Raw genomic sequence first — 27,453 nt, forward strand, 5'->3', positions numbered from 1 at the left:
ACTGGACTCTGGTCTTGGGGCAAACTATAGCGCGCAAGCAGAAGTCATCCTTGAATCAACCCCTTGAAATCAAGACTGTGTGAACCACTCTGATACATACCTATTCAACAGAAGAATTCAGCCTGCAATATCCGTATTTAGCTGGTAACACAGTCGTTATGTAATACTCATTGTTAGATCATATGTCACACACGTTAATTCAGGGTGCAGTTTAACTGAACTAGTACTTCTAACTTCAGTGGAACTGGATCAGACCCTTCATGTATACGCTTATTATAGTTAAAGCATTTTTAGCTCGAAGGCAAGGGGAGAAAGTAAATTCCTGGATGCTGTCGAATGCTGGTCACTCTGCAATAAGTGATTCTCGATGCTTACTGATACAGGAGACTTAATGCTTTTATTGCAGGAACTCTTATTTTCTGCTGCTTTCCTGCATTATCCCATAAAAAAAAAAAAGTATTAATTAGATGATACAGACATTGAGGGCTAAATTTTCAGCCCCGGTGTGTGGTAGTACAAAAGTATTAATAAGTCTCATCCGTGATGCATGCCATAACGTGACAAGGGATCTTAGCCATATGTAATCTGAGGTTTTTAGGAAGCGGCGACTATCTTAGAAACAGAAGTAGCTGTTAGTCTGGAAATAGCAACTGTCTACAAAGGGTTTATTGCTTAGTATGAAGAGTTTGAAAAAGCAAACGAATGGGCAGTTCGTCTTGTCATATGTTTCTTCATTCACTGAAATAAAAAGTCACCCAGGGAAAACACCAAACTTCCTTCAGAGGTCAGTAACTATCTTTGTTTTATTCACTTATTTTCATAACATTATGTATTTGAATTATTGGAATGCATCATATATTACGTAAAATATATTCATGATGTGTATACATACTTAGTAAATCGTTACTTCTGGGATTTTACCAGATGCTGTTATCTGGTGTAGTACTCCAGTTTTAGGATACACTTGGGTCTTCAACTGAAAGAAAAGTTTGATATTCCCCCCACGCCCCCGTTTTTTTCTTAATCGCATTATTTCTGCCCATTCAGTGATTTTTGAGGTTGCTAGAACCCCTCAGTAATGACAAGAAAATAATGCTGCTGTTAGACTGGTTTAGGGATGTAATCTCAAAAGCAATATTTGTCCAAGTATTAGAAGTAAAAAAAAAATGTTGCTTTTTTCCCAAAGCTATTTTATTCTATGCAGATTAAAATAATGTTGTTGAAAGTAGTTAATATTTGAAGGGATATTATGAACTATCACATATAAAATACTTCTATTTTACACAGAACTATCAATATTTGTTGATAAAGTATTTTGATTAATACTTAATAGCTTTCGGTACTATACAAATTACTGCACGTGTATAACAATTTAAGAGCACTTAAAGAGTTAGCTTGGTTACCCAAGTCTCCCTTTTCCTTTTCTCATCTCAAAAAGACAAGATACTGTCAGTTCTGTGTTTTGAGTGTGTCTTCAGCTGAAATTGTATCATCTTGTTTGGCAGTGTAGGATTGGCATCCATTTCCGAATTAAATTCTTTCTGAAGTTCTAGGTCTACATCAAGTGAAATTAACATGAAAATATGCTCTGCAGGTGAAATATCCAAGTTTTTGGCATGTGTTTATGGCTTAGCTTATGATGAGAAGCCAAAGTATCAAGTGCTCAAGAAAATCCTGCTGGATGGACTAGAGTCAAGTGGAACTCGCTATGATGGCCCTCTGGAATTTTCCGCTGCAGCTTGCACGCAAAATCACTGTGCTGCTAAAGTGTCAAAAGTAAGTAAGGCAGTTCTGGGATTATTTCTGACATCTCCTGCTTGATTGTTGCCTTTTCTTTTGTAGAAGAGGAAATCGTTTTAGATCTGAAAATGAGGCTGACACAGCAGTTCTTTTGCCTTAAATACATCATGTTTGTTAATTCCTGTTTCCCCTGGCTTTGCTAAAAAGTGGGATGTCAACCCTTAAGGAGGAAGAACTGTCATGAGTCCTTTTGACCTACAGCCTCTCACTTCAAAGCGGTAGGTCTGTGGAGAATGATTTACTTTCAGGATAATGGGGAAGTCAAGGACTTTGTTCACTAACATCTTGAAGACAAGCCTGAATACCAGGTTTTTCTTTCGTTCTAGATTAAAAGCCAAGTTACCTTTATTAGTGAAAGCATTTAATTCATTTTCTCATTTTCAAACTGTTCCTTGTCATTTGCCTTTATACTCCTGCAGCCACGAATGTGGAGGAGGTATTATGTTGGGATTTAACTTTGTTACTAGTGTGCAGTGCTATGTGATGCACTAACGCAGAATTTTAAATCTGACAGCTATCGTGAAACGTTTTCCTTTTGTACCTTTAAGTCTGAAACTATACAGATAATAAAACCAGTGGAGATTGAGGTAATTAGCAGTCTTACTGGACTTGCTGTGAAATGTCAGTCCCATCATACCTCTGCCTCGAAACTCCCCGTATGCAAAAGCCCTATTTCTGTCTCTGATGCGTGTGCAATAAGGCAGGGTCAGGGTACCATTCGTTTTTAATATTTCTGGTGAACTTTGGACCATCACAAGTGTACGTGAGCCAAGAATGCAGGATGCAAACTAATGTGACTGATAGGCTGCTAGATGAATGGTGATTCAAGTATCAGTGCACAGATGGTTCTGATTTGCTGAGTTTTGTAGCTGCTGCAACTGAAGACATAAAATATCCTTCTAGTCATAAATTAGCTCTTTGGAAGCAAAACCTTGGCACCAGAGCTTTACAACCTTCAATTAGTAGGGAAAGAAGTATTTGAATGACTGTGGTATTGACATCTGTAGGCCTGCATAGTAATCATTCCTAATAGAAGAGAATATCTGTTTGAGGGGGTTTTGCATGGCTAATTAACCACCAGTGAGAATATGTAATTTTTTCATGATCTCCTGATTGTCACCTTTCTCTCATGATACAATTACATTTTATTGTAGCAAGTGCCTCACAAACCAATTGTCAGCACTATTTACGTATTATGGAAGGCAGAACAAAAGTTCGTGTTTAATAAAAAGGCACTGGGTTTTGATCTCGGTAATTACAGATACTTATTTTAGCAATTTTACTGACTTTTCTGTTTTTATCACTTTTTTTTTCTTTTAACCAAAGCAAAAGCTATTTCAGTGACAGTATTTCTTTTGCTGTGATGGTGACCACTTTGTCCTCACTAATTTGAGAAGCTTTTAAAAAAGTTTGTACTGTTTTCTGAACTAAACTGAAATATCAGGTAGCTGTAAACTGATCTCCAGCTGATCCTGTTGGATCTCCGGTTCACAAGAGACTTTGATTTCTTAAAGTCAGATACTGAACAGTAAATCTATTTTCTCCTTACTGCCTGGCCTAAGACTTGACAGTATGCTGGCATAAAAGATGATCCTGGCCTTCCAGACTGTAAAAGCTGCTGCAGCGCTTGCTATTTGCAAGTGCACAACCCCACCGAAAAATCCATGAATGAGGAGTGTCAGTTATCACCACTCCTGTGCTGTAGGACTAAGCAGAATTGGTTTTGATGGCCAAGAACAAGATCAGAGAGAGAGAGTTTGTCTGCATGTTACTAAAACTTGGCAACTGTCATCACATTTTCAGAGAAACTTTTAATGTTAGCGTCGTGCTTCTTGGAATGGTAAGAAAGCTAGCGCTGCTCCAATGAGCACCTATTTTTTACTTGAGTATGTTTCGTCGTCCAGTTCTGCTGCTTACAGGAGCAAGTTGTCCTGTAACATTCACTGCAAAACAGCTGCAGAAAGGAAAGTTCTAGGGTTATTCAAAGGACTTAAGCAGTACTTAAGTACAAGTAGAGAGAGCAGATAACCGAACCTTCTCTAAATTTATTGCTATTTTCAGAAACTCTGACTTTTCAGTCTGTGGTTGTTGGCTGTGGAGGATATTCAAGGCCTGGTGTGCTTTGGTGCTACAGTCCTGACAAAGTGTTCGATGACAGGCAGGCACTTCCCACTGCATCTCTTCACGGCACTGTCTGTAGTTATCCTAGGTCTGACTCTTTTCATCTCGGCCCTCTGCACCCACCTCTCCTTTTATTCACCAAACACTTCTCCCATTAAAGAGGCAACCTAAGAATAGTGGGAGCCACTACAAACAATCCACTGTCTCCTCACTTCTTGCTTATGAGCAGAATCTGACTCCAGATGACCTGTCTGATTCCACCTGTACCAGTTTGGTACACAGGAAAGAGGTGGTTGTGGGTTAATTCCCTTCTGAAGACCAGTAAGCACCTGTCAGTAGCAATAAGGGGATCCTGTAACACTACCTCCTTGAAGATAATGTGAAGAGGAATTGCTAGAGAACATGAATTTTAAGATGCATCTCCCTGTACAGTACACGAATCTAATCTTGAGATGATGTAAAAAGCATAACAGTGGCTACATCCTGGTTCTTTGCTTCATTTGCACACCAAACATAGGTGATAAAATACTAATTGTAAATTACATTTGTTTACCACAGTTTTTGGCACAGGATAAATATTTTCAGCTTTTTCACCCACAGTGAAAGTGCTAGCATTAGTGCCAAATGAAGTGCGGTAAGGCCAGCTGACTACTTGCTAGATTCGTAGATCTCGTATGAAAAAATAATTACATCAATACCAACTTGTAATTTGTATTAGTATGGAATATAGTAATTTTTAGGCATACAGTAAATACTTTTACAAGTGCTATAAGTCCTGTTTTGGAACCGATGTAGTCATTTAAGATACGTACGCATTGTGAAGATACCAGAGTTGGCTGTCAACAGGATTAGCAGTTAACTGTCAGTGTGGCACTGAGCCTCACCTATGCCACTCCATTTCTCGGGGCTATCTATCTACAGTGTTTTGTCCTGGGGTAGACTGTTTGAGTTGTTGTTCAGAACAGATACACCTTTATGTTTCTAAACATTAATAGTTTTCACTGAGCAGAACTATGGATTATAATCTTAAAAGGTGTTTTGGATTAAACAGTATACAAAATGCCTACTGGCACTTCCAATGGTATTTAGGTTGTGCAATTTCTATCTATCTCCTGTATGTATTTAATTTTCAGTATAGAAAAGCAGCCCATTATTTCTTTTTAGCTTCTATATTCAGATACAGCTGCTGCATAGAGGACCATATGCAAACATTACAGTCACAGAGTTATTAGTGTGCCAGAAGTACCAAAGGCATGTGGCATGCAGCCTGTGTTTTGGCTACATTTGTCTTCCAAGTTACAAAAGCCAAAAACAGACATCATTTGATGCTTAGAGCAGCACTGGAAAAAACTTGCATGAACTCATGCAACTATTCACCGCGTATTTCCCATCTACAATTTAGAATACTGTAAGAGAATAAGCCTTAACTCTTAAATTAGATTGCCCGAGTCAGAAGACTTGGTGATTATCTTACTTTAGAGAGTTTTGCATTTGACTCAGTGCAGTAATATGAAATGCTTTCAGCTCTACTTGTTAACAAAACAGTTACTTACTCGCATCAGTCCCAATAAAGGTTATTAGTGAATGTTTTGAAATGTATAACTGAAGTTTATTTTATAGCGTACTTCCCAAATACAGCATAGCTCTAACTTTGTACTGTTTAAAGAAGACATTTATTGGTAATTAAAATGCTGAAAAGAATTTTTTTGAGACAGATAAAAGCTTACTCTCATTCTGTGTTCTCAGTACTGATGGAATATAAGATGGAATATTTTTTTTTCACTATGCAAAATTGTTCACTGTACATCAACAGGTTCGCTTACCAAAGCCTATGCCAAAACCAGTTCAGCAGAAGCAAAAAAAGATGGAAGGTGAAGAATATGTCTGTCAAAACAAAGCCCGTACTGGTGTAGCAGGCAAACAACTCCAAGATGAAGAAAAGCCAAGCAAATTAAACAGGACGCTTCACCAACCAGAGCCTCAGCAGGTGAGGATTTGGGTACTGCAGTAATGAATGGTATCTCCTGGCAGCATGTCTGCTGTTAGCTCAGTGTCCACCTTTTGGCGTGGGCAAGGAAGAAAAGTGCTACGTCACAGACTCTAGAGGTTGGCATACGCTTACTGGCTTGCATTATTCCAAACGTAAAACTCTGAGTTTCTTGTACGCCCAGGGAATAAGCGCAAACAGGGCACTACCCTTACCTGCCAGGTCCAAGCATTGGAATGGTACTTGTGATAGTTTTGAACGGTACTGAATTCTTTTCAGCAAACAGCATTACTATCTGCATGTCAACAGGTTCACTTACCGAAGCCTTCACCAAAACCAGAGCAACAGAAGCAAAACAAGGTGAAAGAGGAAGAATGTAACTGCCTAAGCAGGCCCCACGCTCGGGTAACACGCCGGCAAGTCCAGGCTGAGGAGAAGCCAATTAAATTTTACGCAACGCTTCAGGAGCCTGACAACCCACAGGAGGTGAGGTTTTTGGGGTTACCTCAACAGTCATAGCACCCTGTGAAAGAAAGATCAGCTTTTCTGGAAAAAAAAAAAAAAAGTTTAAAAAACAACCAACCAACCCACACTACCACAAACAAAGCCTAAACTAAATGTATGCAAACTAGATGTTTGTCACAAACACTAAAAGTTTGTGTATAGTTGCTTTGTCATACTATTAGCAAACTAAAACTCCAGTTTCTTCTACAGTTTGGTAGTAGAACACTGCAGTTTGAGTAGTGCAGCAGTGTGCAGATAAAAGCGTTGGGAAATGACTGTCTGGTCTCCCTTTGTGGACCTTGTTGTTGTCTTGGTAGAAACTTACTTCAGTAGTTTCCTTTTCTATGTAGTGGGGAACTTCATAGTATTCTTTAATTAAGTTCTTAAATTCTGACTTTTTAATCTGAGGATTTGAGTAGTTAACTAACTCACCTCATATAATATTGGTAATTTACTGCATAAAAGGGTTGAATGAATGTATTCAGTCTTACTCTTCAACTGTACATGAAAAAACTGCTGAAAAAAATTAATCAAGGTTTTAGGAAAAATACTGCAGAATAAAGTACGTCTTAGAAATCACACTGTGCTCCTTTACTATAGAGTTTAAGTATATTATAAGAAAGAGATTCTACCTAGTTTTTCTTTCATATATAAAAATAACTTGTTAAATGAGAACAATTTCTAATAAGCATAGAAATGCAACTTTAAAGGTAGCTTTATTATTAATCCAACATTCTTTGCTTCAAGCAGTCTGCTGATCACTGCCGGGAGACTCTGGTACAAGCTAAGAGAGGGAAGCAGAAAAAGCACAGCTGTATCTGAGAGCATCAGGCAGTAAAGTGGTGAGCAGAACAATTGTTGGAGATGTTTTGGCTGACAGCAAGGTAGACGGATTCTGGAAAGTCGCTGGAGTCCTGACACTCACAGTGACTCAAAGTAACAAATACAACTTTGTAATACGAAGATATTCCAGTGCTACTTCCTGGACCTCAAATGTAAAATTTAAAAGTTATTAGCAAAAAAAGTAGCAAATCTCTTTCTTCCTGTATATTGTATAAAAGCTACTGTAGTCCTAAAAAAGAAGTAGATATGGAAAGAGAGCCACATTTAGGTTTCCAACATGACATAGGAAAAAAAAAAAGAGCTGCAGTAACTTCCCCTGTTGACTTGAAGAGCAAGCATGCAAGTATGGATTGTAGATCTTGATACCGGAGAGTAACCTGGGGATTTGTGTTTCCCTCCTTTTTGTGGGAAGAAGGAAAAGTACATTTTTACAGAAAAGGGACTGATCACTGGTCTAGTATTCAGACTATATCTGTGTTTTGATTTAGTCTTATAAAGGAAAAGCTGTTATTCCAATATGATTAATAATGCTGCATCTATGTAGAATAGTTCTGTGGTACTCACTGAATGTTATGCATAATAGGGGAGAATTAAAATGGCTGTCAGATAACATTTGAGATACTCAAATGAGAAACTGGAGAAGGAAAAAAGGCAGGATTGTATTAGTGTCATTTTGCAGACTTCCTCTCAATTCCTTTCACATAATTTAGGAGATCGGTAAATGAAAGCTATATAGGAAGGTTTGGAGTACTGAGGTTATGAAAATTCAGGAGGATTCTTCAGTCACAAAGCGGGGAAAAAACCCAATGGTTCATGCAGGCACTAGAGTGGTGAGAGGCTGCCCAGCATTCTCCAGACAGCGATTCCAAACACTTCGGTGAGGCAACTGTCTGGAGTGGTTACTGTAAGTTAGACACTTAGATGGGATGGCCAACCTGTTGCCATTAACAGACAAAGCAGTTAAAGGTCAGAATACAGAACTTGGAGGGAAAGTCCTCATTCTCCCTGGTTTATCTTTTGGGGCAGTACATTCAGAAAAACATCACATAGCTGGGACAAGGAAAGGAGTGGCTCTGCTTAGTCCAATGCTGCTGGAAAGCAGTTACAATTTAGGTATAAATTATAATGAGAAACATTTCTATGCTGAAAGGGGAACACCTGCCCGAGAGGAGTAGGATGCTTGTGAGAGACAGGACAGGTGACAAACTGGGAAAGAGAGAATGAGGAAGATAAAAGTAACATCTAGAAACAACAAAAAGCAGAGAAGAAAACCTATGGGCTGCCTTTATGTTGGACATAATAGTATCTTTCTATCAGATAGCGCCATTATTTCATTAAAGAAAAGGAAACAGACATGAAAAAGGAGTAAAACAGGAAGACAGGAAATTTCTATTAGAGAAGTACAATTTAGGTTATGAATTTTCACCAAGAAAACTGTATTGCTAGGGCTGAAATTAAGTGGGCTATATTGTTAAGAAGTAATATATTACGAATGGGATTATGGAAAGGAAACCAAAGATGGAAATTTTTCTAAGGGACAGAAAATGTGGTCAAGTCTTGGATATGTGAGAAACAGAATCGTAGTGTTTGGGGATTCCTTTCAGACATGGAGATCAAAAAGCTAATCTAAGGATGACATTGCTTCTGGTGACCTAAAAAACCCCAAACCCTACCCTATCCAACTAGAACAAAACTCACGCTACTAGCATATTTATGCTATCTGTGATAAATCAGGAGAACTTCAGTTTTACTAGGAACTGCACAAACTTACACAAATTAAAACAGCAAAACAACCTTCAGAGTAATGTCTAGGATTCCCAGGCTAAAACTTTATTAGCAAGAACACTGTAAAAATTTAATATATTAACATTTTTGGAAACAAGTTTAAGATACAGAAGAATTTCAGCTGTTGACTTCAGTACTAAATATAGAGTGTGTCTCTCTAGAAGGTGTTTAATCATACCTAATGTTAGACACTTAATAAACACTATACTTATACATGCAAATTCCGGAGTTAAGACTTTGGAAGAATTGTATTGCTTTCTCTAGGGTAACTTAAATATCTAGATCTCAACTTTGGCATCTTTGTTTTTTCCAATTCACACTCACTCACTTAATATTAAGTTTATTATTACTTTTTTTTTTTTTGTCCTGCAGAAAGACACTGCAAGAGAACTGCCAACATTTGACCCCCAAGCAATATTCTCAGAATCCAAAAAGAAACACAGTCAACTCTTAACTACAGATCATCCAGCATCATTGCAAGAAACTAGTTCTGGCATCGCTAGTCCTTCTATCTCTGTCATATTTAGGCTTGCGTTTAGTGACGAAACATACCACTACAGTATAGCTATACTTGTACTTCTGCTACTAATAATACTTTCCTTATATTTTTTTTGATGTTACTGTATCAATGTCTTCAGTGTAAGCGCAGTGGTGTTCCAATCACACAGTTTTTTCTCAGAGTTTCTTCATTGAAGATTTCAGTGTCAGTGGCTTGAAAAAGATTTTTTAAATAATACTGTCAATACGTCTCTCTTAAAGGCAAGTTCTCTTAAACTTTCCCAATCTGCACTCAATAGTTACGTGTGCACTAAACTACTTGTACGAGGCTGTTTGTGTTACCAATGTCGAGTTCTTGGGTTTTATGGTGGCTTTTTTTTTTTTTTTTGGAAATGGGACCTTTCTACAGCAACATTAAAAAAGTATCATGAAATACAGTGGAGTGTGATATTTAAGGACTCTGACGCTAGTATATTGATAACTGGGGCGTAGCCATCTTTATACTGTTTCAGAAAACCTTTAGTTAAATACTAAAGGCATGGGAATTTAAAGGTTTTCCTCTCTTTATTCCAACTTGTAAAGGGAAGATAGTAGCCACAAACTATTTTAAGGAAGACTTTGTTAGAGTTTTTGCCCTTATCTAAGCTACCATACACTATTCAATCACTCATTTTCATTATATTTCCTTACCTTATTACAATACGGGCATTCACCAAAGATGACATTAAAACTCTGTCTGCTGGAAGGAAGACCTTGTAGCCACTGCAAAACAAATAAGCAGATTAAGATTCACGTTTGTTTCACATCAAATTAAAGAACAATCTGTTGCCGGGGGTTTTCCAAACAGTGCATTCGATCAGCATCTGACACGGTATGTGTCATGTCAGAGTCTGTATTAGCACAGTGAGATTCCCTTCCACAGGGAGCTTATGTACGAATTGTGGGTTGGAAGACAGGAGGAAGCAAAGCACAGTGACTGTTGTAGCACTTCTCACAGGATTGTGCTTCATCTGAAATTTAAGCGTGCAATGCTTATTTTGTAGAATCTGCAACTTAGTGACCAAGTTTGTCCGATTATTTACTTTACTTTACCTCATACAGGCAAGTCTGGTGAAAAGGTTGTCCACATCGGGGATCGTCACACACTTGATCTGGAGTAGTACCATCAAGTCGATAAGCATAGCAGATTCCACAGTCCTTGGCAAAATCCTTTAAACACAACAGGTTTTAGCTTACAGTACAACTGCAAGGAAGAAACAGGGCTGGTGACACAGAAAACATGTTCATCTATTTGTCTTTGCTTTTGCAGTTTTTGTTACTTAGACTTACTACATATTTTTGCCTTCCATATATGTTTACACCATTATGGTATAAAGAGTGAGACTAGTTGCCAGATGTAGGAGACTTTGCTAGGTGATACTTTATCCTCTCGCCGAATTACGGCTAGTTGGACAAGCATTTTCATACTCTTGGGCCCCACTGTTTCTTTTTTATTAAACACAGGGATTTGTCATTACATTTGGACGTTAGACACAAGACCTCACAGTCAGATATTAATTTAAAAATTTCACAAGTGAAAGCGAAGCTAGTAATCCAGCGTTACAGCATTGTCAAAAATTAATTCCAAGTTTGTTTGAAATGCACCAGTATTTGGATGGCCTCTTGTCCCCTCTAAGCAGCTCTACCTAATTAGAACTTAAGTCATCAACATCCATAACAGAATGTTTGGATTTTCCACATCTCATTAGCTACTCTGGAACTTCCTCTTTCCTTTTTAATAGCGAAGCCTGTTATTAATCGCCTTACTGCTATGAAGGCCACAGGAAAGTATGCACCTCTAATCAAAGGTTAACAAGCTCTGACAATTGTTGCTTGAAGTTCAGAAGTTCTTATGACAATATATTAATCCAATTACCTCTCTTCTAAGTCTCTTATTTTTGCTGGCGGTTATAAAGTGACCATTTAAATTTTACTTATGGAGAAATAACAACTGATCATTAACAAAAAGCAACTTACGCTTTTTTCTATCACAGCACGAGATGGAAAATCAATTTCTAAGAGGTCTTTCAAGTTTTGTAGTAAACCTATTTCTGGATCCCTGCAGGTGGGAGAGAGGGAGAGAAAAGTCAACATTACTAGGCACAGCAAATACCGTTTCAGTTTCAAACCTCTATTACTAAATATGCTTACCATAAGTGCATATTGTTGTTCAGCTTAATTCTCAAAGGGTTAACCACTGCAAACAATGTACATAAATAATTATTTCATCTTTAGGATCCTCTTCGCTCCCCTCCCGCCCCCGAATTTGACCTCTTATGTTTCAGCACTGAAGGGGATGTCATGGGTTGTTTTTTTAATAAATTATTTAAGGGACCTAAGTCAATGACTGCTCTTAATTTTTTGGTTTTGGAAATTCTTTACACTAGTATTTAAAATATCATATTGGTGAAGATATGGTATTATTTACCTTAACAAGTTAGTAAAAAAAACTGTGGGACATGGAATAAGAGACTTAAATATTTCCAAACGCTATTAGGACATACGTAGTAATTTTTAATTTCTTTTTTTTTTTTTTAAAGAAAGTTATATCAAAACATAAACATGATTGGGTAATCATCTGTAGGACACAGGGTTCCCTCTAAACTGTGCTAGGAAGGCACTAGAAAAAAGTGTCACTCACAGAGCAAACCAGCATGCTATGGATTTAGGCTGTTAAAAGCCCCAGCATCTACTGCATAAAACGCTCCTGTACACACATTCAGCTTAATTCCTGCCTCTGCTTAAGGAAAGTTTCCCCCAGGAGTCTGCCGTAGCTTACACTAGTATCTGCTCACCAGAGATCTGATTCTAGAAGAGAAACAAATGGTGTATGTCTGCTGCCTTACCGTGATCTGCTCCAAGGAAATAACACTCGGGGAGCATGTTTGGATGCCGAGGATCTACCTCTATGTTCACTGAGACATTGCTCCCTACAAGGAGAAAGCAAGTAAGTCATAGGGCAAACTGTTCTTTGCAGTCAAGTATTTGAAAAAGGAAACGCTAACCTTCTTTTAAAAGCAGTTTTAAATTGGTTAATTCAGGCTGGTTTTCATTACAAGAAATAATAAAGTTGGTAGGTATCCAAATTAAATTGTACAAAATATCAGTATATATTAAATATTTAAATTTCAATGGACTGTAATTAAAAATAGCAACTGATTAAAAACGCCTGCCAGTCTTGCATTTCTTATAAACTAGCCTTAACCTTAACACTTGGACCTATTTCTGAATAATCAAACTCAAGCTAGATGCCATAATCCATTTGAAATCTTCGTGAAATTTTAAAGGTAGTAGAGTAAGTGTTATTAATTCCTCATCATCTTTAACAGTCAAAAATAGAAGCATAAAGACAGTATTAAGCAGTAAAAGTCAGTCCTTTCCACAGCATACTTCTGGACTGAGCAAATAATGGCATATTTTTGAAATAGCAATTCTTTTTCTTTTACAAGATATCCCATCATCCTCATAAGGTCCCGCTATTGATAAGGGGTAAGCAGCTCAAAAATGTGCTGGATCCAGGTTAAAAGCCTCACAGCAAATTATCTTCTAAATAAAAACAGGTGAAACCCAATACTTTTTGTAAACAAGAGGTATGTTAGGCTTGCCCTCCTTGAAGAAAGTGGAATGAATGAAATCAAAGTTTAGTCATAACCAAAGATTGCCTGTGACCGACAATAAAGGGCTGAAAACCGTCTATTGCCCTCCACTGATCTCCTGTGAGGTGCTTTTTGAGGCTTTTCTTTCCTTTTCAATGGTCTGTGTCAAAGTACAGCAGAACTGAGATAAAGACACTCTGACTGCACGTGTACACACAAAAATTGTTGTCCGACCCACATCATTTTAGCCAGTTGCTGAACTTTTTCGGTCCCTCACGGTCCCTCCGTCCACCCCCAACGAAGGAGCAGCCTCAGCACCCCACTAGCTCCCTTCCTTCTTCACACTGCAGGCAATCAGTCTTTCCACAGGTTTCGGGGATGACTTAGGTCTACTTTGGTCCATTGTATGTTCTCAGATTTCTACAATGTGCTACTGACATTTTGGATTTCAGCTAAAAATCGGAACTCTTCTTTCAAAGATAACATTTTCCCCTGTATCTCTGACCTCTGACAGTGGCAAGTTTCTCCTCTGCAATTACACGACTCCTTATCCTATATATATATCAAGACCTTAAAATGCCAGACATCAGCATATGAATTAAGGTACTTTTTCAGATGGTTAACACTGCAAGCCTCTCATTTCCTCTCTTCTCTTATTTCTTTGTCCTTTCCTCCTGCCTCTTTTAACCCCCTTTTTTCCCTTTTGACTGCACTCTAATATTCCTTTCACTCCTCCAGGACAGGATCAATGTAAAGTAATAGTCTGTTAAAAAATTTGGAATTTGTGAATAAGGGCTTCATCTAAGCTGATTTTTTACAAATACTGATTTTTCTAGAGTTACCGTGCAAGTCCTCAGTTTTTGATAGTCACATGTTCATAATTCACAAATACACAGTATTTCCCTGCAGAAACTTTCATTTTATATAACACTGTAAAGTTGTAATTAATTTCCTAACCAGGTTCAGTATTCTGTGGAAGGTTATTTTTTTTTAACACTCAAAGTAAGAGAGTTGTGTCTTGCTGGTTTTAAGTGCTACCTCTCATTTTCCTACCTCAAACAAGCACCATCTGATTAGATAAGCAAAGCAAAACAGCACCCCGAGTTTTACTTCTCAAACCCACTGTATTCCTTCAAGTCTTTCTGTACCTATTGCAATTCTTCTTGTTGTAGCACCCCGCGTGGGATTTTCTGGCTCGAGCACCCATGTCTTCCCGTCGATTTCATCCATGGCATCCCAGAATTCTTTCAGCGATTCTAACGCCGCCAGGAACTGATTATAAACGTCTATTAAAGAGTTCTAAGAAAAGAAGAAATTTAAACAAATTATAATTTATATAGTTTATATACTTATCTATATTTATATTTATAATATAAATATATATATTATACTTGTATTTTTATATATATATTTATATAGTTTCCACCTGCAGCCATATAGAATATTTCAAAACAAACCGTAGGTAATTAAAGAAGTGTTAAAATCTAGTATGTATCATGATAGTATAAAACATTGACCCTCAATTTTTTTAGTTGAAGCAACACACAGAAAGAACAGCTGTATCCTGAGTACAACCCAAGTTCTCTAATCGTGCTAGTTTTAACATGTTGTGATGTACATACATCATACCTGGATTTCCTAGTGTTTCATACTCTTTTTCAGAAAACTTTTCAGAAAACTGGTAACACCTATTAATTTGCATCGTAACTTGTAGTGAAATACTCTAAAATTAAATTAAAAAACATCATTATCTACTGTTAAACTTCTAACATTCTGGTATTTTGTCTCTACTTCAGCTGAACAACACAGCAGTGGTACCAAATGTAAATACACAGAAATACTCACATAACTAAAGCAGCTCATTTATTTTTTAAAGACTCTAAGAAATATAGCCAAACAGTGTCATAATTATCTCAAAATTAAGCAGTATAAAACCAGGTACTTAACATTATATTTCAAGCCATGTAAATACGGTAAGAGAAGGAGAAAACGTCTCATAATCAGAGGATTACACTCAAGGGATTTTATTATTTGAGAGTAGATTAGACGGAATCAGAAAAATCTTTCATTATACAGGACAACATACAGAACTGCAATGCAAAAAATGTCAATTTAAAGTCATTAGTGAGCATAAAAGAAGTAACTATTTCTACAGGGAAAGACTGCATCAAGTAGAGAAAACACTCAGCAGTCCAGTTACAACCTTTCCAAATGCAGATGCCCAGAGGGTACAACACATGAAGATGAATTTAGGGAACTGAAAGGAGGTGAAGAATGCAAGAGGAGGAAAGAGCTGAGTTCTGTTTGGAGTAATACCCCATACGGGTTTTGAGCTTGACGTCAGACGGAATCAGTGGAGGAACTGGAAAGTGTCAGGAACAGACCAGTAGGAGAACAAGGAGCTGTCAGAACGGGACTTTGTGGGGACAGATGAAGGTACCACAGGAAAAAAGTGAAGGTGCCCAAAGCCTAGGCAAAGGCGGCAGCAAAGGGAGAACAAGGGTGGGGGGAAGTGTTTTGGAGATAGACTCTTCACAGATAATTTATTTTCTCAAATTGTTAGGTAGTGGGAAACTCAAGGGTATAAAAAAAAAAAAAAAGGAATCATTTGAGACCATCAAAGGGTATTTTGAAATCGTTTGCACAAAACACAATCAAACAATTAAAGGCATGAGTAAAAAGCAGGAAGGATAGGAGAGAACTGACAAGACTTCTTCAGTTAGGACAAAGAGATGGTAAAAGTACGTTTTAAAAAAGGAGAGAGATGTAACAAGGGCCAGATTTCAGATATCTTTTGGCCTGGGAAGAAGTTCTTGGAGTCAAAAAGAAAAAACAAATTAAATGGTCAATTCGTAAAGAGGTATTTTTCTAGAATACCTCTATTCTTTCTATTTTTTTAATATAAAACATGGAATGGTTTCCTTTAATCTTTAGTAATTATGTTCTTCCTTTCTCACCTGGACAAAAAGAAGCAAATTATATGAACATTCTCAGATGAAGAAATATGATATTTATATGTAATAAGTTTTTCTATTTTACGCATGCATATTTTAGAAAGAGACGGGGTAGCTTAGAAATAAAATGCTACATTTTTTCCTGCTGTTATTAAATTATATTAAAGTAGGAAAGCACTTAAGCAGAAAAGTGTGAATACTGCCAATCTCCAAATGTAACGCTTATTATCTTTAAAAGCATTTTGTTACTTTTATAATACCTGAAGTGATATAATAGTGTCAGTCACTTAACCACATCTTAGAGCATAATATCTTCATCTTAAGTACTATTATTTCCAGTATTTTAATAATTTTCACACAGTCCTGAAATGTGATCTTTTGTGCTCTGATGACACTTAAATTAATAGCATAATTTTCTGGTACTTGCAACAGTTGCTTTCCATTTTGATTTTTTACATTTTTCTATATCACATACAGATAAATCCTCTAATAATCATTTTTATCTTTATCTTCCGGGAATTCAAAGGGTTTCACTAGAAAAAAGAAACATCAAGGGATTATAACCCACAGATAAGTTTTAAAATCCAATTAATTTTAATACTAATTGTAATTTTTCAATGATGTTCCTTAAAAAGGTAGTTAAATCTTTTTTTTAATGCACTGTTCGTTTGATCTTATTTGCATGCTTCATTGATGTTGCCAGCTGTCTCCTGCTATATACATAAATGCATCTATAGCTATTTAAATACATCACATGCTTGTCACGCAAGCCATGAAAACTATAGGATTCCTTTTTATTTGATTAACCAACTAAGTTTTGGTCATTGCCCAATACTCTTTTAGAAAAGAGCGCTATCATGCTGCTTTTTGTCTATGCTCCACCAAGACAGTTGTTAATGTCAAACAGCACAAACTCTTTGTTTCTTGGTAACCTTTGTACAAATACATTAGAATTTGTATGAAATATGTCAAATATTCTTTAGAAAATAAGACATTCGTCATTCAGGATATCATTGCCGGTTACCCTGACTCTATAAAAACCACCAGCAAAACCAAACTGGTTACTCCACCCTCTGTACTTGTTAGGTTTCCATGCTCATCAGGCAAAACAGCCATTATAAAAACAAAGAACATTGCGGCAGTCTAATCTTTCACAACAACTTAAAACAAAATGAAGCTATTTCTTATGTATAGTATGAACCTTGCATTTTATTTCTAACTACTGAGGATACTGACATCAGCTGCCCATATGAATAGTAATGACTAGCTAGCAGAGGTGAGGAAATACTAGCGCTAGAATAGGCACAAAACTTCACCACAGTTTTTTGTGCAAGTGGATATCACAGTCTCTTCTAACTTGATCACACGGTACTTCCCCCACGCTCGCCCCGTGGGATCGCTGACATGTATTGCACAGGCTGGAAAGTGACCCCACTGCAGCTGCGCTCCCTGACCCCTACGCTGACCGGGTGTTATTAAAGTCAGCGCAGAAAGCACTAATGCAGGTTCGGTCCAAGGTGAAACACGGCACGTGATTCTGACCAGGCCTTAACTAAACAGACCAACCACAGCTGGGACAAAGAAGTTTCTAAGATGAGGAACAGAGAGCCCACCATTAGAAAAGACAAAACAGTTTTACTGGTTTAGACTAGCAAAACAGCGTAAGAGCAGATGTGATTATTAACTGCTCTTATCTGCAGTGTGGTAGCTGTACAAGATACCTAGAGGTAGGGCTGGCTGAAGGACCCATCAAATATGAATCCATACAAAATCCGCAGCTGGAACCAGCTTCCTCTCCATCACAGCACTGAGGTCCTGAGAAAACCTGGATGTCCCAGGACACCTCATTACTTTCAAGGAGGAGCTCGGTAAGTTTTCGACAGAGATGTGCTGCGTGTTTCTGTGATCTTAACTTCTCAAAACAGGTGCTTGCAGACACTGGGTTAAATTGGTGGTTTTACAGGAAAACAGGCATGTAAACATATCAACTTTGATGATTCCCCAGCAGTTTTAGAAAACTTTGACCCAAATGTTACATTTGTGCTATCAGACTGTTATGTATCTTCCATTCATTTCAACAACTGGTAGGAGATGAAGCACTTATTTCGGCTGGTGAAAGTCAGATATTCTGGTCCTATCTCTTTCTGAGAGGAACATACCTCCTCTTCTACTAGGGAAGTGTCTCATGTAGTTTTGCAACATTTTTGTTTCCATTTCTATCCTCTGCACTCTCATCTCCATCTCATCACTGGTAGCTCCTCATGCCAATTCCTTCCTTCTTCTTTTACTTTATTCCAATTCAAACATTTTCCCAAGTTCACCCCTATTGCCCATACACTGTTTCCTTCAATTAAAAGAATAAGAAGGAATGGGGGAAAAAAGTCACTCTACTCTCTGTTCTTATTTCTAGAGCCGTAGAGGCTGGGAAGAATAAAGAGAAAGTCTTGAGTCTGTGCCTGCCATAAAAACCCATGAAGCCTTCTAGTAAATTTTAAGAAGTGCTATATGTATATATTTCAAACACCCGCTCCAAATGCTGGATGAACTAAACATTAATTAAATGATAGCAAAAATGTTCTAATTAAGGTAAATAGAGCACATTTTGTTTAAATTTATTTTTTTTAAAAGATTAAAATGTGATCTTTATTCTGAGATTTTTTTAGCTAAAATTCTTCCTAACACAAAAATTTCTTATCCAAAATTAAAACAACAGCAAAGCCTCCTAATGGAAAAGGTGAAGCAGCCTAACCTAAAGGTGTTGGTGCTTGTCCTTTATGAATTCATAGATAGGTAACAGTTTAAGAAAGTGAACAGGGATCACCTGTATCACCTAATTAATCTATGATTCTTTAGGTTTGTTTGGAAATTGCTTATTTCTCACAAACAACGGTTTAACAATTTTCCCCCTCCTTAGCACAAATCAAACTGAGACCCAACGCTCCGAAATCTTTATAAAGTTTCTTGCCAACCGTGTCCGGTTTTTGTATTTATAGATGCATATAGAGCTGCTGTCCGTGAAGCTCCTTTGCTAAAAAAAATCATAACTATGATGCGTTTTATTGTGTTTTCATCAAAATAACTGAAGAATAATCTCATTCATACCCCTATACCTTCTGAATCTTGTATTACTGTTCTGTTGTTGGCTGGCTGCATGACCTCATTAGTCATTAATTTCCACTCTTGTGACCTTCATGTAGCCAACCAGGTGGGCAGTGGGCAGTATAGAAACAATACCCTGATGTGAGGGCAGCAGAATATAGATGCACTGAAACTGCAGAACCAGGCTTACAGCGTATGCTGAAGTGTGGAGACAGCACATTTATCTGGTTATTTAGAAAAAGAATATAACTGAAATAAGTAGATGTTCTTGCACTTGTCATTGAGAAGCACTCTGCATTTATTTGGCACTTATAACAGTAGCAGCAGCAGCAGCATTGCCCTTGGTGCTGATTTCTTACTACTCTAAAATGTCTCCTCTGAGCCAGAATACACTGGCTGTTGCTGATCATGCTGTGAGACACCTGCACTGGCTACTAGGCTTGTCATGACGCACAAAACCCTACCATCTTCAGCTTGACATTGTGCAAGTTATAATTATTCATCCAAATGAATATGTCAGAGCAGCAGCAGCAGACCTCTCATCAGAGCAAAAGAAAAATACATCAAAACATTATCAACCCAGCAGGAAGACAGGGACCATAAGGAAAATTACCCATTTTTAATATGGATGCCATAAAGCCATGTCTATTATTATACGGAGATTAAAAAAAAAAAAAGAAAAAAAAAGAAAAAAGCAACCACCCAACAATCCCTCAAGTTTAAAGTCCACAAGCGCTGAAAAGAACCTGAAATAGGCAACAGCACACACAGGGGGGGTGGAAAAAAAATAAATTACCTGAAATCTATATTTTCTTTCATAGGAGTTTATATTCTAACAGTGCAATTGCATAATTTTAGTTAAGCCTTGTCAGTTTTTACATTAAAGATAACCAACAAATATCAACATTTAAGAACTATCAGTACCAAAACTTCATGTTATTTTACTAGGAAATAGGCATAGCATGTTATTTTTCCCATTTAGTAACCAAAATTTTCAACCACTTGAGGACCTGCTAAATTCTACCACCAGTGCTGTTTCAGCATCAGCTCAGCTTAACCCTTATTTTACCATGGCACGAAGGCTGCTCAGTGCAAGGATTTCCATGCATTTTGCAAATAAACACAAGTTAGACAATGACTACACACATTTTTTTTCCAGAAGTGTTAGGTTCACGTCACCCACACAGATAAGGTCAATTTTCAAAAAAGACCGTACAATAAAGCATTTCTATCAGCGCAACGCTCAGGTTGCTGGTATTTGGTTCAGTATTACAGCAGGCCATCTGCAGCTAGAATTAGTATCTCACGATTTCAAAACAGGGTCTTCAGTTACATACAAACATCTATTGTTCATGTTTTCAAATAGTCCATAGGTAATTCTCCCTGTAAAATGATTTTAAGATCTCAAGCATTAGAACGTCATATTTTTAACATTAGATTTTTGCTTGCTTGTACTGTCAATATTAATATATTCGCTCCCATCTTTAACTTGCCAAAGAAGGCTGCTTCATATCATGTTTTTCAAGAACATTTTATTAAATCGTAAGTCAAGATAGTAGCTTTACAATTACTAACAGTAAACAGAGAAGCAATGACTGTCAAGGATATTTGAAATGTTGTTAATTTGAGCCAACATATATTGCAAGGCTGTAAAATTAATAAATACTATTAAAAGTATGTGTAAAGTTTGAGGTTAAAAACAGTACTTGAAATCCTGCCAGTAGTATATGGAATCCAGTATAATTTAAGGGAAAAACAATATCTGTTTAAATTGTTCCAAACCATACCAGAGAATCAAAACCTAAAATTACACTAGAAACTAAATGTATTTTTCATTTGCAATGGTCCATTCTTACAGTTATTTCCTCAAGCACTCATATTGCAGGACGTGAGGTGACACACAAAACCTTGAGCTTTGCAGTCAAAATTATATGCCCCTCTTAAAATCATCCTGATGTAACCTTTCAGCCATGTTCCCTATGTAAATTTAGTACCGTAAAGACAGGCTTTATTGATGGGTAGAAATCCTCGCGAGAGTCAGAATTATGAAATGCCATCATTTATGTAAAATCTATTTTCCCTGAATTAAATGAAATTAAACATAAACTATTTTCTAGAGATAATTCAAATTAACTTACATCTAAGCGGTCACATTTAAATCCATTTAATCAAGTACACATGCTCTATTAAGGAAAAAGATACGTGAAATAATGCAAGAGAGACTAAAAAAAGACAATGGCTCTTGGTTCTTTGTATTAACAACATCAGTTAAACAATGAAATCGGAACTTTATTAAGTACCTTCCCGTTGTTCTTTTGATTGTAACTGAAAAAGTTTTATTACGTTATGGAAACCATATAGGATAACAAACTGGGAGACCGCCTTTTTTAAAATGTCTGTCAACTTCAGAGGGTGCTTCTTTTCTATAAGACAATTGTTTCTCATGCATGCATTTGCCTAATATAATTCCTAAAGATAGTTCAGATGTATGAACAGCTTAAGAAAAAAGCAGCCAGTATGAGTGCAAAGCATACAACATGCAAGTTATATCTATATGGCAAGGAAAATATTTAAAACACTATCATAATAATGCTGAGCTCCATATTCTTACATTTACATAAGCATGTATAAAAGTAAAATGCACACTGGGAAAAAAGCTGGAGTTAAAAAATCCGACTCCTCATTACCACCTACGTACTGCATGTGTGTCTCAGTTATTAAAAAAAGATGCATAATACGGCAGTTTACCTGTGGCATCCAAGAAATAGCAAACGGAACAGGAAAATCCACAAGGCAATCCGGTGGTTCTGTTGGATACTGAGGGAGGGAAAGAAAATACAGGTTTGGTTTGGGTTTTTTTTCCAAAGTGATTTTAAGTCAGACTGATACTCAGCTGCCAAATTTGATAACGAAATATGAGCACTTCAAGCATCTTGAGAACTTGGCTCTAAGAGGAAACAGTATGTAAAACATTTTCAGAAATAGTTATGAATGTTAATTATCATTTAAAGAAGAAATCTACATGTAAACAGATTTTATGTATCAGTTTTTAGTAAAGGCAGGAGAATCAGTTTCCTCTGTTCAGTGTTCAAAGACACATTAAAAAAGAACTTAAGACAAAAAAGATCAAATATTAAAAAAAAATTATCCTCAATTACCTGTACTGGATAGGAAAATATATAAGAAAAAACAGAAAACCAGCCAACCCTTTCACAATTCAAGAACTCATTTTCATTTAAACTAGAATATCTACTCTGATTTGCAACATTTTTTGTTTTGAAACTGAAATAATCAGAGTAAGTACATAACTATTTAGAAAGAGATGAACGAACATACACCTGAAATTAAAACAACCCAAAATTAAAACAACTCCCTGCCCCCCAACCCAAATTAAAAGGTGTCAGTAAGGAAAACAAAAAATAGCTGTATTATGAAAACTGAAGCTATGAAAGATTTGATAGCTCCAGAAATAACCACTGACTATTCATTACACTAGTAAATCTATTGCTGTTCAGCATCCGGTATGAAATCTGTGGGGGAAAAAAAATGGTATTTTCTGAAAAATAAAAGTAGCAAAGGAAAGAAATATCTAATTGCAAATAAATTGTGTCCTTTCTAAGAGCACCTATCCAAAATTTTATTCACCAGAAGTTGCCTCCTTTAGTCCTATGCAACCAAATTCAAATTCTACCAATGATGTACACAGCAATTTTATAGAAATTTTATTAGTACTGCATAAACTGCCAACACAGGACAATGTCAGAGAGAATCTTATCTGGGGAGACATATGAAAAAAGTCACACCTTCCTCACAGAATTAAAGACAGTTAAGATGAAGAGGTGAAGTTTGGCTGTGCTGCTTCCCATAACCAGTCTCCATCCAAAGTAAACCTCTAGACATAGACATTTCCTTATTTACCAGACATCTTGCAATTAATTGATCAGATTTTTAAAAATGTGTCTTTGTTTTATGTAAAATGTAATTCTACAGTAATTACTTTCAAATTGTTCTCTATGGCAAAGAGCAAAAAAGAGACAGCTTCCCTAGAGCACCCATTCTTCATTCCTTTGATTTTAATAATAATCTAGTGGATATATGGATTTTGCAGAAATTTATTTAAACTTGCTTTTTTATTTCCCTTCATTTGTGGTTTCTGTTAGGTATCCACTTTCTGAAGACAACTCCCGCAACTTGAATACCTTGTGTTTTACCATTTTATCAAATCGGTGTCAGACAAATTAAACAGCAGCGACAGAGCGAGAGAAGCAAAACAACTAATTTGGACAGGAGGCGGTTACAACTTTGAAATATATCCACAGTAGCTGTTACAGTTTCTTTCACTGTTAGTGTTACTGTTCTTGTATTGTAGGCATTGTGGTGCTAGTGTTTCTGTATTATAGGTATTATTTTTCATTAAATACTTCAATGCTCGCATAGAAATATACTTATTTTCAATGTATAAAAGTACGCCTAGAAGAAACTAAGAACAATTTTTCTGTAGGATTGGTTTTAGGACTACCTCATTTACATCCCAGCAGCATTAGACAGTTATGCGTTTGCTTTCTTGGTAAGTACATTCATTTTATGCAGTCTTTTCTAGGGTGCCTTTGAACAAGTGCTTGCAAACAGATTCTACTAACTTTATATTATCTGAAAAAAAAAAAAAAAACCAACAAAAAACCTACAGAACATTTTCCCTGCATTTTTTGTCAAAATTTCTTTAAGAGCAAAATATTATACTGTGCACTGGATAACTGCAAGAACTATGCAACAATGATTCTGTACATATGTACATCGTGCTTTTAGAACTTGCAGAGTGAAATCCTGAATAAAATAAATTGAGTGATTTCCCAGTACATAGTATTTTAAAATACTATACCATAGCATATCAATGGCATCATATGTTGTTACAGTTAGATTCAGATTTATATGTCTGAAATCATCCTATTCTTTAGAAATATTTAAGCAACTATTAAAATATTTATATTGTATTTTTGAGCATGCAGCTAACTTTATCTAGAAAAAGTACTTTCATAACCCTTGCCAAATCATTCAGATAATTACCAAAGCGTCTTGATTACTACACGGCATGCAAATTCTTGCAGTGACCTATTTGTATTCTTGGGATCAGAAATGGCAAGCACCCAACCCACTTCTCATGCAATACAAAGTGAAATCTGATAAATAAAACCCAGTGTATTTGTTTTTATACTTGCAAAGATGCATGTTTTGTTTTCAGAAAACTTCTCTACTCATTTAAATTGTGAATGGATAAAGATTTCTGGACCAGGCATTGTCAACCAAATAAATCGGAAAACTATTTTGCAAAATGTAATCTGAGCATTAAACGATATATCCTCTTATGAGGTTTAAGCCTAATCATTTACAAAAGTCAAAGTTGCGTAGCACGTGATTTGGCTAACATACCTTACTAGGATACGACCATTCTCAATTCTTCCAGGTTTAAACTGATCGCCCTGTTTCCTAGACACTTTACAAGTGCACTTTATAGACAGCAAGTGTTTTGAAAGGACAGTTCCTAGCGCAAAGCACAATAAGACAAGGATAACTGGTGGAAACGTTTGACAACACTTTAAGGAAAAGTCCTCAAAACACATCCAAACCGTTAGGAATGATAGCAAAGGAAAATGCAAGGGATTATCTGAATACACATGATAACTTTATGAAAAAGAATTTAGTAAATCGCTTTTCAAAGATTTTCTTCCTGAAAACATTGTTGGCGGGCTCATAAAATAAATTCACTGTATGGAGTCCATAAAAAAACCAATTTGCCAGAATACAGACAAGAGCCAGCAATATAGACTGGGCAGGAGACGTTTAGCTCACATAATAACCTTAATCAAAGAAACAGCATAACAAAAATAAGCACACTTTTATTAAAGCAGGTTATCAAAAGAAATCCCTTCAAAAAATACTTCAGCAAAGTCTTTTCAAATGTATTAGGTACGTATACGAAGGAAAATCAAATCCCCATGTCACCAAAACCATGTTTCACATATAATTTTTCTCTTGTGGCAAGTTTAAATGCCAGACATGGTTTAAAAAGGACAAGCAATTGATCCTTCATCATAACAATCTCTTGGGGAAAAATTAAATAAATAAATAAATAAAAAGATGATTGACAAGTTGGATAATCTAGTCTCTTCATTACACTATATTGTTAGTTGTTAGCCAGTGCTGTCTTCTGCTATTAGGAGTCTCAACTTCAGATATTTTATTACTATAAAGAAAACACACAAGGTTTTACATCAAGTAATCTTGATTCCCCTTACAGCACAGCGGTAAGTTAAGGCTAAACAGAACCAGCCAATGCAGAAGTGTAACAGTGTTTGACCATGGCAGCTGCTTGGTAAAAATGGGTACTGCACTGTATTCTTTTCCTGCGCTTTTATGCTCCCATATAGTTAAAATACTTCAGTCACCATCAAATCATGAAAAAACTTAGGGGCAACAGGCTGCACTTAATTTCTAGTGTCATACTAAGTATGGGATAGCAGCTCCCTTATAAGCAACGGCAATGCAGTCTGGTTACTCTCCGCACATGTTAAATAGACCATAATTGTACTTCCTGATATATTTTTTCCATAAATGTATTTAATGATGGTCTGACTAGCAAATTAATTATGCATTCATTACTCTGTGCATGGAGGACAGTTTTGCTTTTTTTCAAAAGCCGCTTTAGCAACCTCAATTCCCAAACAGTACTTTTTCCACAAGCTTCTTTTCCCCCCTCTAAGGTAAAATTAGCTTGTCTTACATAAAACTCAAAAACTCCTGGCATTTAAAGGAATATAGGATGTCTGTGAAGGTGAAATTTAATCTTACAATACTGCGCCCACTCCTCATCCCTTCAAAATTCTTACTCCAGATGATGGACCAAGGATAGTCCAAACCAACAATATTTTAAATATTAAAATTAAAAATTAAATATTTTAAATTAAGTTAGTCCGAAAACTCTGCTTTATATAAAATAATTTCCCCCCAAAACACTCACCTATTGTTTTGCAGACAGACATACTAACAAACAAACCAACTCTCTAAGATCCTTACAAATTGACAAAAATCCATTTATTTCAAGGAAGCCTTAAAATATTTTCTCCCACATAAATTCACCTTTGCATTTAACTTCAGAGTGATGAGATGCTGTCGACCACAAGAGTCTTCAGCTTTTAGCTTGATTGTGGCAAGACCAGTATCCACATACGTGACTCTGAAAGAGAAAAGACAACTCTAACAGCATTGTAAGGAGTACAGTTTGAAATGTCTGCAATACTCTTATTAGTCTGTTACAAATATTAATCAGAGGAAGTTCTATATGTCAACCGTTTCTGCTGTTCTAGATTTACTGCTGTTAATACACCAGTCTACTGCTTAATGCAGTCATATATCTTTGGGTTATTTACAATGTGTGTCAAGGCTCATGCTGTGGTCAGTGAGCACTGTGTTTCAGTTTTCCATCACTGGAACCTTTGACACACACAGCATGTTCCTGTCAGCCTCTACTTATGTACACATTAAACTTCCTGTCAAATCTTTGATCCATTTCTGCAGTTTCTTACTGTATGAGACTTTTATGCTCTTGATTCGCTTTTCTCTTCAATGAAGTTCTCTTTTATTGTCAATACTATTATTGTGGAAAATTCAGTGGATATTGGTTCATATTCTGAAATTGATTTTCTGCAGAAAACAGTAACCAAACAGGTACAAAATTAGTTATTTATGATGATTTGCCTTTGCTTCATGACAGTTTTACACAGTATACATGCACCCAAGCAAGTAGCAAGTACATATTAAAGGTAAATAAGTTTTACAATTTCTGACATAATCACTGACTCTTTGCTTAAGATGTCACTGACTTATGCTTCCCACAGCCGTAAAGATGCATACAACTGTAAAATACATTGTTCTCTAGAACCGTGTTCTGCTGAGCAGCTTCAACAATTGCCAAAAAGGTTCAAGCTTCTCCAGATACTTACCAGTGAACTGGGCATGTGGATATTTTGGCATTTTTACTACATCATTCTTACTTTAAGATAAAAAGCAGTCCAAGATTATTGTACAACTTACCGCCTAGACTGATGGAAAGGCTATCAGAGTTCAAAGAAAGCATCCGCTTGGTGACCTAAGTAACTTTTTTTTAAACCATTACATAGTAGCCCAGTCATTTGAGCCAGGATGCTGCGAAAAATAGTTATCTTTCAAGTGA

General features: G+C 36.5%; 2 protein-coding genes across 3 annotated transcripts in view; one reads left to right on the top strand and one right to left on the bottom strand.

Moving 5' to 3' along the window:
* VRK2 (VRK serine/threonine kinase 2) overlaps positions 1 to 9,965 on the top strand; it is a 45,894-nt gene extending 35,929 nt beyond the window's left edge. Inside the window, exons 10-14 of one of the 2 annotated variants that reach the window (XM_082481544.1) lie at positions 1,595 to 1,776; positions 5,735 to 5,908; positions 6,218 to 6,394; positions 7,163 to 7,254; positions 9,413 to 9,536. In XM_082481544.1, coding sequence (XP_082337670.1) covers positions 1,595 to 1,776; positions 5,735 to 5,908; positions 6,218 to 6,394; positions 7,163 to 7,234 — 605 coding nt within the window. In that variant the 3' untranslated portion in view covers positions 7,235 to 7,254; positions 9,413 to 9,536. Of the gene's footprint in view, positions 1 to 1,594; positions 1,777 to 5,734; positions 5,909 to 6,217; positions 6,395 to 7,162; positions 7,255 to 9,412 lie in introns of both variants that reach the window. The other variant, XM_082481543.1, reaches the window with a different exon arrangement.
* Positions 9,629 to 27,453, bottom strand: part of FANCL (FA complementation group L) — a gene marked incomplete at its 5' end in the record, with an annotated part of 30,353 nt that continues 12,528 nt past the window's right edge. The window contains 9 exons of the mRNA XM_082480222.1: positions 9,629 to 9,751; positions 10,229 to 10,300; positions 10,631 to 10,747; positions 11,555 to 11,636; positions 11,729 to 11,774; positions 12,424 to 12,507; positions 14,322 to 14,472; positions 21,975 to 22,043; positions 26,361 to 26,457. Of these exons, the coding sequence (XP_082336348.1) occupies positions 9,716 to 9,751; positions 10,229 to 10,300; positions 10,631 to 10,747; positions 11,555 to 11,636; positions 11,729 to 11,774; positions 12,424 to 12,507; positions 14,322 to 14,472; positions 21,975 to 22,043; positions 26,361 to 26,457 (754 nt within the window). The 3' untranslated portion in view covers positions 9,629 to 9,715. The remainder of the gene's footprint in view (positions 9,752 to 10,228; positions 10,301 to 10,630; positions 10,748 to 11,554; positions 11,637 to 11,728; positions 11,775 to 12,423; positions 12,508 to 14,321; positions 14,473 to 21,974; positions 22,044 to 26,360; positions 26,458 to 27,453) is intronic.

The sequence above is a fragment of the Vanellus vanellus genome, assembly GCF_965231255.1.
Source record: "Vanellus vanellus genome assembly, chromosome: 3".
In the NCBI taxonomy this organism is placed as follows: domain Eukaryota; kingdom Metazoa; phylum Chordata; class Aves; order Charadriiformes; family Charadriidae; genus Vanellus; species Vanellus vanellus.